Source organism: Mustela nivalis (genome assembly GCF_964662115.1).
Source record: "Mustela nivalis genome assembly, chromosome: 10".
NCBI lineage: Eukaryota > Metazoa > Chordata > Mammalia > Carnivora > Mustelidae > Mustela > Mustela nivalis.
The window spans coordinates 111,445,067-111,457,288 of record NC_139029.1 but is presented as its reverse complement, the minus strand read 5'-3'; the positions used below and the strand labels follow the sequence as shown (position 1 = coordinate 111,457,288).

The 12,222-nt window shown below is 44.2% G+C and overlaps 1 protein-coding gene across 1 annotated transcript; it reads right to left on the bottom strand.

Annotated features, from left to right (window-relative positions):
* Nucleotides 1-1,034: 1,034 nt before the first annotated feature.
* On the bottom strand, nt 1,035-11,476 carry LOC309842106 (conserved oligomeric Golgi complex subunit 2-like). The gene is made up of 4 exons (XM_082686055.1): nt 11,419-11,476; nt 9,114-9,194; nt 2,249-2,376; nt 1,035-1,693 (listed from the first exon to the last, which is right to left on the bottom strand). Exons 1-4 carry the CDS (start codon nt 11,473-11,475, stop codon nt 1,651-1,653), a joined length of 309 nt encoding a protein of 102 aa, XP_082542181.1. The 5' UTR covers nt 11,476; the 3' UTR covers nt 1,035-1,650.
* Nucleotides 11,477-12,222: the final 746 nt, after the last annotated feature.

Sequence of the window (12,222 nt, the reverse complement as noted above, 5' to 3'; positions counted from 1 at the left end):
GTTTTTCTTTCAAGATGACAGAATCACTCTTGATTTCTGTACACATCTCGGATTTTCATATATGAACATGGATTTTGGTGTCTACCCTGAGGAGATAATACATATGGTGTGAGCTACACATGTATTCTCATGACACGTCACCTGGGTTACCCAGAACTTTCTGGGCCCGGCAGAAAGGCAGAAACCCAGGTGAATTCCTCATTGTTCCAGCAGGCTGTCAGCCCTCAAAGGCCTTCTGGATGTGTTTGTGCATCGCAGTGTCTGCTGTGTAAGATACAGAAAGAGCACAGTAGTTCAGGGGGAAAATATTTAGGAACACATTTTCCAGGAGGAACCAGGATTCAGTTTGGGTGACTCTTGACCATTTTTCATCTTCTGACGACTGAAAGTGGTAGTTAATCTACAGTCATGGTTTTAACATGCATTTCGAATGTAATGTGAGTTTCTATCAACATAAAACTATAAGAACTGTCTTCCTAAAGGGCATTCATGTAAGGCCCGTTATTTTCAAGCTTGATTAATGAAAACAAAATTTTTCTGTAATGCTTTCTTCCTACTCTGTATTAGTTTTCAGGACTGGATTGAAAGTGATTTATTGTGGATAGGGTTATACCTGCTCGTGGAATTTTTTTCTGTTCCTGGGTTTTTAAAGGTGGCAGAGTTGACACTCTGATTTTAATTCATCTTCACTAGATGAAGAATTCACAAATAGGACTTTTTCTTGAAATAACCATAGCCTGGGGCGCTTGGGTGGCTCAGGTCATGATCTCAGGGTCCTGGGATTGAGTCCCACATCGGGCTCCCTGCTCAGTGGGGAGCCTGCTTCACTCTTTGCCTCCCCCTCTGCTTATGCTTTCTCTAATAAGTAAATAAATAAATAACCTAAAAAAAAAAAAGAAGTTGTATTTGACTGGAGCTTCATGTGGAGTGACAGATCAACAGAAAGACAAAGGAATAAGAGATAGGAAGCAATGAAGGAAAACACAGAGGCGCACAGTATAGACAGCTGTTCCTCGGCTTATGACGGCCTCGGCTTCTAATAAACCCATTGTTCAGCTGGAAATCTCTTTAGTTGAAAATGCATGGAAAACACCTAAGCGACTGAACATCAGAGCTTAGCCCCGCCAAATTTAAATGTCTTGAGAACACTTACAGTATTGCACAGTTGGGCAAAATCCTCTAACACAAAGCCTATTTCACAATAAAGTGTCTGGTATCTCATGTAACTTACTGAACACTGCACTGAAAGCCAGAACAGGACGGTTCAAGTGTGTTGGTTGCTGACCCTCGTGATCACGTGGTTTGCCTGGGGGCTGTGCTCGCTGCCCCTGCCCAGCATTACAAAAGAGGAACCTACTGTAGATCGCCAGCCTGGGAAAAGATCCAAACTAAATGCATATCACTTCTGCACTATTATAAAAAGTCAAAAAACCATAAACTGAACCAAGGTGAAGTCAGGGATCTTCTGTACCAGGTGTGTTAGGGAAGGTCAAGTGCTCCTGTCTGGCCAGGAACCATAGTGGTATGGGGGAAAGTTCCACAGTAGAAAGTTCTACAGCGGAGAACCACTAGGACTCAAGCACCAACGGTCACAGGTTACGCCAGGAAGACTGGATGCTCTTCTGTGGGCGATGAGAAGCCACGAGCGACTCAGGAAGGCTGAAGAGCTCTGGGCAGGTGGGACAGCTGAGGGCTGCAATGAAGAGGGACAGGTGGAGCTGGGAGACCAGGTGGGGAGAGCCCGCTACCCTCGAACAAAAGGCAACAAAGGTCTGGACTGGGATGACGGAGATGGTGGAAGGTAATGGGATATTCATGAAACAGAACTGGAAAGCCATGGAAATGAAATAAGAGAGGGAGGGAAAACCGTTCATGACTTTAATTGCCATCAGTATAAAACGTGTTGAATTAAAATGAATTGGTATTTCTAGACCGATGATGACATCACAATAATGGAAGGAAACCAATTTTGATTTTGAGCCTGGTTAAGGAGACAGTATAGACAAGAGAAAAGCAGAGGCTCTGGAGTCACACAAATGTCACCATTGAGATTCGTCCCCACTCTTCATTCCCTTCCCTGTAAACCCAGGCAAGTGACACCTGCCTCACAGCACTGGTAACAAATAGGGAAGGGCACACATTCCCACGTTCCCGGGTCAGACAGGACAGCCAGGGATCAGCGGCACATGAGGAGGTGACAGGTGGTCACTAAACTGAGCTCAGGTGCATACACAGCATTTTACGTCACCTTGAGATGGCTCCTCTTGTGACCTCTCGAAGAAGGTGGCAGTGGTGAGGAACGAACTCCAGGAGCTTATTAGCATACATGATCTTCAGGCCGTCTGGATGAGACTCAACGATCTGCTCTACAATCACCTAGCAGAAGGAAGAGCATTTTATTTTTATTTATTTATTTGTTTGTTTGTTTGTGTTTTTGTTTGTTTTTAAAGCACCTAAAAGAGAAGTATGAACTATACACTACAGAGAAAAGAATCGTGTAAACCTTAAAAATGCACTTCGTCCTTCCTCCTCCCCACTCAGTATGCTTTCTAAACAGGAGGTAAGTAACAATGGCATGAAAATCTAGGTCCCGGGATTTGGGAATACTGCTCCAACCCTGGGGGACACAGAGGCTGAGAGACAGAGACTGGCCTGAAGCTAAAACATCACACACACTCATCTGCTTCCCTTCTGAGCTTAAAAGCGAAATACTGTATCTGCAGACAACAGTTCTGTATCATCTTCACCCTGGCCTTATCCTCTACCGTCTCCAGAACAGGGAAAGGGCTGAGATGGAAAGTGATGGAAGAAAACACATCTTATTTTGCTTTAGTATTTAATTTTTTTTGGTGAGGTTGAGTTGCAGGAGGTGAATGACAAGCATACAAACTTAAAATACAAACGTGGCCACAGTTCATTTAATGACATGGAAACGTAAAGTACTTCCCTAATTTAGCATATTAGATTCAGTTCAATGAAAATGGCATAAAATAAATAACTAAAATATTTTCATTTAGTGACAAAGAATAATGTGATCTTTTTCACCCCCACAGAGAGAGCTATGAACTATAATAGGATACATACAAAGAACTGACAGATCATTTACTTTTAGTAGTCTTAATGAAGCTGAGAAGATTACTGAAATTAATCCTTCAATTTCACTTCTATCACTGGAATACTGTCTCGTTTTAAAACTGGAAGCCTTTCATCCTGAAGTCATGGTGGGTAGCTTTATACTTACCAGACAGAAAGAACACTCACACTGGCAGGTGACTGGAAGAAAGCCCTCAAACGCTGAGACTGGCTTCATGACTTCTGTCAGCTTGAACTAGATGAAACCGACGCTCTCTAAGTTGGAAGCTGCTGATTGCTGGCGGCCTCACATGGTGCAGCCCATACTCCGGCCGCTCAGAGGCAGGATACACTGACTCCCTGTATTTTACTGTATCCTTATAGGTCAAGAACACTGGGTAACCAAGTTCTGGACTTAAGGTACTACCCCGCTAACTCGCCCTTCAAAGCCCTTTATCTTTGAATATTCCCTCCCTCCCACCTTCCTAGCCTGGCAAACTCCCCCATGGTCTTCAAGACTTACACCACATCAATTCTGCGAAGACGCTTCCCCTCACAGACTTTCCCTGCGCACAGAGCTGTCTTCCAGCTCCTCCAGTGGGCACGGGCGCCTTGGTGGGGTCATGCTTTTCGGCAACTTCATTAACGTATAACTTATGGAAATGGAAATTGACCTGAAAATGTTCTGATCCGTACATTCTTCCTAGGCAAGTCCCTCACCCCTACTAAATTAAGATGACCCCTGAGTTATGTCATCACTGTAAGAGACCAGAGCGCATGCCTGATTCCTGCCATGCTGATGGGCACCAAGCGGGACCAACCTTTTCTTACAACCAGAAGAGCAGGAACTAAGAGCATCTTCAAGGAAGAGCCCTGAGCTCTCTCGCACCCAGTCAAGAAACGAAGCCAGATTAGATGCTCTGTGTTTGTGGAATGAGGTGCATGGGGGCACAAACCTCATCCATGTATGGTTTCACCAGTACTTGACCGACTAACGCCTCTGCATCCCGTGTCTTGTCAATTGTAGCGTAAGTCTGGAGGCAGTGCCGTATGATGTCCACATTGGAAGTCTGAAGCCCTTCTAGCAGCAGGCCTCCCAGGGACTGCTGCAGCATGGCCGTAATGTGGGCTATATGCTGCAAGAACAGAGAGACCAGGAAAGAAGGTCCAGGTACCACAGTTTCTAAAAGCTCAAATATATGTGTATAATTTATATACATATGTGTTATATATATAAAGCGAGCCTCTAATTCTACCAGAATATATGTAAGATTAAAATCCCAACATTTCCTAGAGAATAACAATGAATCTCTTCTCCCCATGATTGCTTTCTTTCTTTTTTTTTTTAAGGTTTTTATTTATTTATTTGTTGAGAGAGAGCACAAGCACACAAGGAGGCACAGGCAGAAAGAGAAGCAGGCTTCCTGCCAAGCAAGGAGCCCAAGGTGGGACTCGATCCCAGGACCCTGGGATCATGACCTAAGCCAGAGGCAGTGGCTTAACTGACTGAGCCACTGAGGCGTCCCCTCCCTATGATTTCTTTGAAAGTAAGTCGGCTTCATCAAAGTGAAGTTTAGACAATTACGGAATGACAAAAAGTTATTTGCCTCTTAAGCTACGGAGTAAATCTGACAAACGTGCATTTAAACCCAGTCAAGGGCTTTGGATAAATGAACTCTGACTACATCATATGATGTGTCAAGTTACATGAAATTCAGAATTAATTTTACTTGCATAGTTTGGAGACTACGCTTGTGTCTTTACACAAAATCTATCTAGTGTGACATAATGGAAGCAGGGTCCCAAGCAGGAGACACTGAAAAAAAAAATTCAAAGCTAGCTTCAAAATCCTGTAGAGTAGCAATTATCAGGGGCAATGCTAGGTCAAACCAAAATCATCCAGGAAATTCGCAAACAGCAAATTGAAAATCGAAACCAACACTTGCTGGTCTTACTTTGTCCAGAAGAGGCATGCCTTTGCTCTGAACAGCATGAAAGTGTAACTGGTTAAATTCTGTGGCAATTCTCTCCAAAATCTGTCTAGTCCAGAGAGGGCTAGTAGAGACAATTAGAGAAATGTAATTCCCAAAGTTAAAACCTGCCACCCCCACTGACCCCTATGCCTTACAGCGCTCAGGCACCTGCACCTGAACGCCATCAATTTTCATGACAAACTGTCTGTGCAGCAGGCCCCAGTGCAAGGGGTGAGGAGCGGGGAGGTCGTAGAAGCCACCGACGCAGCCTGGCCTGGGCCACAGGGCCCAGGCAAGGGGATGGAGCTATTTTAGGTCAGTGTGGGTACAACTGCATGATTCCTCCACGTTCCTCAGGCTCTCCCATTCGTGCCCTTCTTCTCCCTTCTTCTCCCATTCTCTAACCCCCTCCTCTCTCTTGCCCTGTCCTACCGTTCATACCCAAAGCCCCCTCTTCTTCTCTGCCTGCCTCATTCTCCCTCCCAAGTACCTCCCCAGTACCAACTACTGCTGTCTCCTCAATCAGCTAAAACTGACCGCCTAGCAGCAACCTGGGAAATCGCTCAGAGCAGCGGACTCCAAATTTAAATTTACCCAACGGCAGAAAGAGCAAGCTCGGTGCTCCGGGAGCTGGTGAGAAATCACTCACAGTGCATCTGCCATCAAGTGGACTGGATACACTTCCCTCTTGCCCCCCACATTAGAAAGCGTCAACCCCATTCAAAAGGAAGTCGAACAGTGAAAGAAAAAAAAAAAACACAACAAAGGCCCCAAAGCCCCTGCTGGGCTCTATGAGGCATCCCACATCTGAGGATGGGCAGTCAGGTAGTGAGGAAACACACTGTAAGAAAACCCAAAATCTCTGCAGACCTGCCATGGTGTGCCCCGTCCCAGAGCATCAGAACTGGTGTGGATGGAAGGCAAGCGCTTGGCAAGACCAATGCAGAAGCCTAATCCCAACCTCTACTGACTGATCCCATGCGCATTTCCTATTTATCCTTTTCTCGGCATTTCTGGGCCTGGCAGAGCATGATGGATTTACTGTGCGCTGACGCTGCTCTGGCTTTCCTGACTCTAGAGCTCAGAGCTGCTCTTCTGGAGAAAAAAGTCCTCCAAGGTAATTCTGAGCAAGAAAGCGCACAATGTCTGTTTATCAAGGACAGTGTTGCAAAGGGACAGGATTGTAGACACAGAGCTCACTGAGGTGTTTCTATCCGAGGAGCACAGCAGCAACAGCAAAGACGGGAAGAACACTGGAGGGCCAGCTCCCCAGTGGCCGAACGTGGACTTGGCTGGAGGGGCTGCAGGCACTGCCAAGGGCCTCAGTGAAGCAGAGCCGCTGGAGACACACCGGCTGCAGAAGGGCCGCGTGCAGACTGTCTGCTAAGTGTGGACGAACGGGGCAGAAGCACGAGTGCAACGGGCTAGAGACACAAGCACAGTGGAGGCTGACCACTTAGTTGAATGCCTTGATGTGAAAGGGGACAGAGACCTAGGACCAGAGAATCGCTTCCTTTGGGATGTGTCCGTTCTTAATCTCCATCATGAGACATGTGGAGCATATGGTCTCTCAAGTTCCTTCCAAATCTAAAACCTTAATTCCTAAAATTTAGAAACCTAACTCCGCCTGCAAGGGGAGGGACTGTTAGCATCACACAACAGAGCACTCAGGGCACCAGGCGACCTTGACGCAGGCAGCCCAGCTGGTATGTGTAGGACCAGCCCCGGCTACTCCCACTGCACCACTGTGCGTCTCACAGTGCTGACAGGACCTAACTACTCATTTTCTGAATCACTCATCTACCCTGGCTGATTGAAAATTCACACCAGGAAGGGAACAAGACAATCACAGTATAACAAAGAGAGCCATCATCTTTTTCCTATTTCATAAGTTTTTTCTTTCCTGTTTGTAAATTTCAACTGGATATGTCCTATACTGTTTCATAATAATATAATGCTGGTGCAAAATACATCAATGGTAATACTCTGGGCATGTCTAGGGAAAAAAATGAGATGGAGAAAAACCAAGATGAATGGTAGGTATGCCTTAAAGATCAACAGGACTTTGCTAGTCCTCAGGGAAGGTGATTCCAAATATACTTTTACACTACAACCATAATGACGTGTTGGAACTGTGGTCTATAGCCAAAGCGTTTATAGGAACATGTTATAGATTTCACCATTTCATGCTCTCTACTCTCCTGGAGCTACATTCTAGCCACAAACCTGGATTTACTTCTTGTTCAGAAATGAATTCTAACTAAGCTGTCCCCGCCTAATTAGATTGGATGTGAAGTATTAATTTATGTGCTACTTAGTTAAAAAAAAAAATGCTTACCTGCTTGCTTCTAGTGCAGAGGTTTCTTTCGAACTTTGTGAATTTAAGATTTATTCAATCTTTTCAACTGATCAAATAACTTGTATAAGCCTCAACATCTATAAAAATAAAAATTAAGCAAACAAAAAACGTCACCATCTTTACTCTTAATCATCTTTATTTCCCATGCTAAATGCAGGAAAATATAAGACCAAAAGTTAACTTCAAATATATAGGGCATGCTATATTTTGAATATTTCTATGAAACACAGAATTCTCAAGAATGCAAATCTTAGTTCTAGAATAAGCATACTTCCATATTCTATTGCAAGTTTATAGAGGAAAAAAAAAACCCTAGACTTTGCTTTCTCATATTCTATACTCTTATTTCTTTTTTTCCCCATCCTGAATCTTTCTATGGGCATTTTTTTCGTATTTTTTTAAAAAAGATTTGTTTATTTGAGAGAGAGAGAGACTGCATGTGCGCGTGCAGGGGAGGGGCAGAGGGAGAGAGAGAATCTCGAGCAGACATCCTGCTGAGCACAGAGCTCAATGCGGGGCTCAATCCCATGATCCTGAGATCATGACCTGAGCCAAAATCAAGAGTCGGACGTTTAACCAACTGAGCCACCAGGCGCCCCTCCATTTGTTTTCTTATGGCCCTTTATTCATGTTTTAACTTAGGCTTCCGATTGTACTGGCCCTCTCAGTTTACATGTGCATATACCTATATGCCCAAGCACCAAATCATTAAAGACCTTTTACACTACAAATATTATCAAAGAGGTTGAGGGACATTATGAAAACTCTCTTCCTTAAAGAACAAAAAAATACAAAGTCATCCATTCAATAAATAATAATAATGAACACCCCTGGGAGCTCGATATTCATTCCGAAGGGGGGGGGGCATGAGAAAATAAAGCAAGAAATACACCCTGCTCTCACAAAGCTTACTGTTTTGTCTGGAAGCGCACGACAAGCATTCTTTGGACAAAAGCTGTGAGGAGATCCAGAGGTGAATTAAACAGAAGGTCCCTCAAACAGGCTTTCTCCCCACTGAGATTTTAACAAATATGCTAATAATACACATCGAAAACATTGTACAGAGCAGCAGGCGAGAGTCAGAAGCCCAGACTCCCAATGCCCGCTGTGCCCCTACATCGTTATGATCATGAATGATATCGGGGACACTTGGAACTGGAGATAGCACTAAGGGGCACACTCCCGGGGTGAGCCCTCAGATGTACAGAGGCGTTGCCTGTCTCACACACCTGAAACTAAGCCAACACCGCATGCTAACTACTGGGAATTGAAAAAATTAAAGTGAACACCAGAACATAAAGAACACAGGATCAGAAAATAACAGCAAACCTACGGCAGAATCCTGAGTTTGCTTTGGAAAGCCCACTTCTCCCCTAGTTTCTAATATAGGCCTATTTTCTTTACAGGGCCGCTGACAATTTATACAGTTGTTAACTGTCAAGTGCTGCATCGACAACAGTTATCACTGTTTCTTCTTCTGGAAAAAGTGGGTGATCTTGAGATCGTGTGGGTACCTCTGAAATTCTGTCTTCTTATTTCAGGTAGATAACGTGACATAATGCATAAAATGCACATGCGTGAGAGCTTTGAAAAAAAGCTAAATTTAAAAAAAAAAAAAGAAAAAAAGCTGAATAGTGCTGACAAGTTCGCGGAGACAAGAGGAGAGGGCTTCAACTGGCATGCAGCATAAGAAATCTACTGGAGGGTACCTTTTTCTTCCTTATGTCCTCTTGTTTACACATTCGTTTATCTACTGCCCGAATTCCTTCACTGACTGATGACCTGAGACTCTTTAAAAGAATAATAAAGAAAATGTATTACAGACATTGTTTTGTCACATTATCAATTTCCTACATCTCATTCAATTCCACAGAAATTAATACCTGTGCACCAGTACTATGCAGATATTGACAAAAAAAAAAAAAAACATGATATACCAGACACAGTTACTGTTGAGGGGACTCATGACCTGGGGGCATAATGACACGAAGACAGGGTCGCATGGCCAGGAGAAGAATGACATATACAGTGAAAGTTATGGGGATGAGGGGGCTTAGAATGGAGAACAGATAATATGAAGCAAAGTACAGGAGAGTCTGGAAATGCGACGGGGCTCGAATCAGACTCTGAAAGCCATGTGTACACAGCTGCCGAGGTGGGGAGGGGATGGGGAGCAGATGTAAGTGCACACACACTCAGGGGCAGGGTCAGACAGGCACACAGCCATGTGCACTGCAGGCTTCCTTCTGGAGAGAAGCAGAAATAGGAATGGAGGGCCAACTTCACTGAGATGAAGTCTTTAGATTCTGCATATTTTGGAGAACGAAAGAATGTCAAAGCACTGATGCATGATGATGAAATGTGGGTATGGAAATACCAGGAATCAAGAATGAAGAACAGAAGACCAGAAAAAGGCAGAGCACAGAGGTAGAGAAACATGTCCAGAAGCTAATGAATAAAGAGATAATTAGGAATTAGGGCCAAAACAAAGGTTAACAGAAACAACTAGAATGAAGTAGGCATATCACAAAAATTCCACAGGAAGGTGAATTAATTCACTCCATCAACATTATGAAACACCTCCTGGATGTCAGTATTGTGGCAGCCTACAGGGATGCAATGAAGACAGATATAGTCGTATCCCTCAGTGGTCTGAGAATCTCACAGAACAGCTTCAGAGTTGGGACCAGAAAGGCAGGTCAGGCCTGTGGCTGAGCAGGACCAAAGTGGCCATAAAAACAGGCCATGGAAAAGGGAGGGGATACGGTGATGGCAGGGGGTGAGGCGGGACGGGAGCCTGAGTGAGTAGAGCAAATCTGCCTCCAGGGAGGGGGTTCGAGAGAATAGTGGAGGCCAAAGGAAGGCTAGGCTTGGGAAACAACACCACTATGAGGCCCCGGGAGGAAGAGGCACACCAAGGAGGCAGTGGGAGAGCCCCACAGCGGCTGGTGTGGAATCCAACAGTGGACCATGAAAATCCCTTCCATTCCAAGGAAAAGTATCTTTAACAAGATTTTGTAAAATTCAAATGAGACATAAACCATGGAAAGTATTGGCTACCTCAAGGCACAACTCAAGATTTTTACCTGTTTCACGAACTCTTTCCTGCCTGCCCCTCCCCTAGGCTTCTCACCACTGATATTTCCATTACTTTGCATTTTTCTTGGTTCTAACCATGTACTGTGTCTTCCCTTAAATTATGTTCTCCTTATATTCTCTCTAGGATGCAGGCACTGTCTTAGGGGAGGGACGCAAGAGGCCACTCAAGCTAGAGGAGACACACAAGGAAGGATGGTGTCGTTTATGACAAGTTTACGACAGGGCATCAGAATGGACAGAGGCTGTAAGTCAGGGCACCAGACACAGATGGGGGGGGGGGCGGGAGGGGAGACAGGGCAGCACAGTTTTCTGTTAGAAGTGATGCCACAACTGCCCCTCCACTGTTCACCCAGGTGGAGTTCCTATTCCCAATGGCTTAGAGGTGGGGAGTCCCATTCCCACAACAGAGATTATTCTGAGAGAACATGCAAATGGAACATTTATTAAGTATTACATTTTATTTATATTATCCTTCAGTTCCATTAGGGATTACACAGTTTTTGTAGATCAGCCCAGGAACCTAACCACACGTAGATTACATGGGGTGGGGGGGGGGGATATTTACAAGATTACAAACTGTTAAAATACAAGTCATTCGTAAGTTAGAAACCACTTACATATGACCAAAGTGGCATTAATAAGTTGAATTTGGAAATATGCTTCCTCTCCCCTGACATTTAAAGGTTGTCTACTCTGAGAATATGTCTTCTTCAAATCGAACATGTTTTTTTAGGTTTTTAGCATATGCAAAAACAAAATCATTTACAACTCTTCTGAAGGTGAATATTATAATCATGAACCGTTAAAATACAACCACCAGTACCACCAAACTAACAGATGAAAAGAATTCTTAGAGAAAAGCCGACGGGGACAACAGGCGTCACAGCAGACTGTTTTCATTAATTGGGGACTTACCAGAACTTCTCGTAACTGTCCCAAAGGCACAGAAAGTTGATTGAGGGCTTTGTCCATGCCAACCTAAAGGGGCACTTCCCCTCGACACCTGTTGCCAGACTAACCTTACCTATCCTGCAGGGTCAGGTCGGCCTGGCCCTTTATCTGTTGTTCTCCTCTGAGTGGTTAGTTTTTCATAGAAACCGTGCTTTGCTTAGGTCAGGATTTACACTGGATTATCAAAACCAACCCTATTCTTGTGCCAGTGAAGCCTAAGAAACAGTCCTAATGAGAGAACCAGGAACTCAAACAGATCATATTTATCCTGAATGTTCTGTCCAAAATGAAAAATTCATTTCTGAGGAGCCTCAAGATCTCTGAGAACGGAAGCTTCACCAACTCTGTCATGTAGGGGCATCAATTCCGATTCTGTGTCAATTTTCCTACTTTCTCAGCTAGTAATTCTCTACCTCAGAAAGCCCACTCTCAACCGTTTTCTCTTTCAAAAGCAGTTGCTCTTAGAGTCTGCACATGGCACTTGGGGCCTGCTGGTCGTTGGCTACTGCCCTCTGTACCTTGGGTCTAACAGCTGCGGGGCATCAAGATGAGCATGTCTCTTGTTCTAGGACTTAATATAGTTTGGGGCACATGGTAAGCAGTAATCACTTCTTTAGTTGATCCAAGTGTTGGATCTTTCTTAATTATTCTACTACCACAATTTACTTGTTCTAAGATTTGTCCCCCCCCATTTTAATATCTCTTAAGGTGGCACTCATCTTGCACTTGATGACATATCCTAGTTTAACTGACAGCATTTCTCTTTCT

Bases quoted from the DNA above. Each gene is read 5' to 3' on its own strand.
- LOC309842106 (XM_082686055.1), bottom strand. From the start codon at position 11,475: ATGGACAAAGCCCTCAATCAACTTTCTGTGCCTTTGGGACAGTTACGA. The intron at 9,195-11,418 runs GTAAGTCCCCAA...ATTCTTTTAAAG, and splicing joins GACAGTTACGAGAAGTTCTG to AGTCTCAGGTCATCAGTCAG. The intron at 2,377-9,113 runs GTACCCTCCAGT...TCCTTCTGCTAG, and splicing joins AGGACATAAGGAAGAAAAAG to GTGATTGTAGAGCAGATCGT.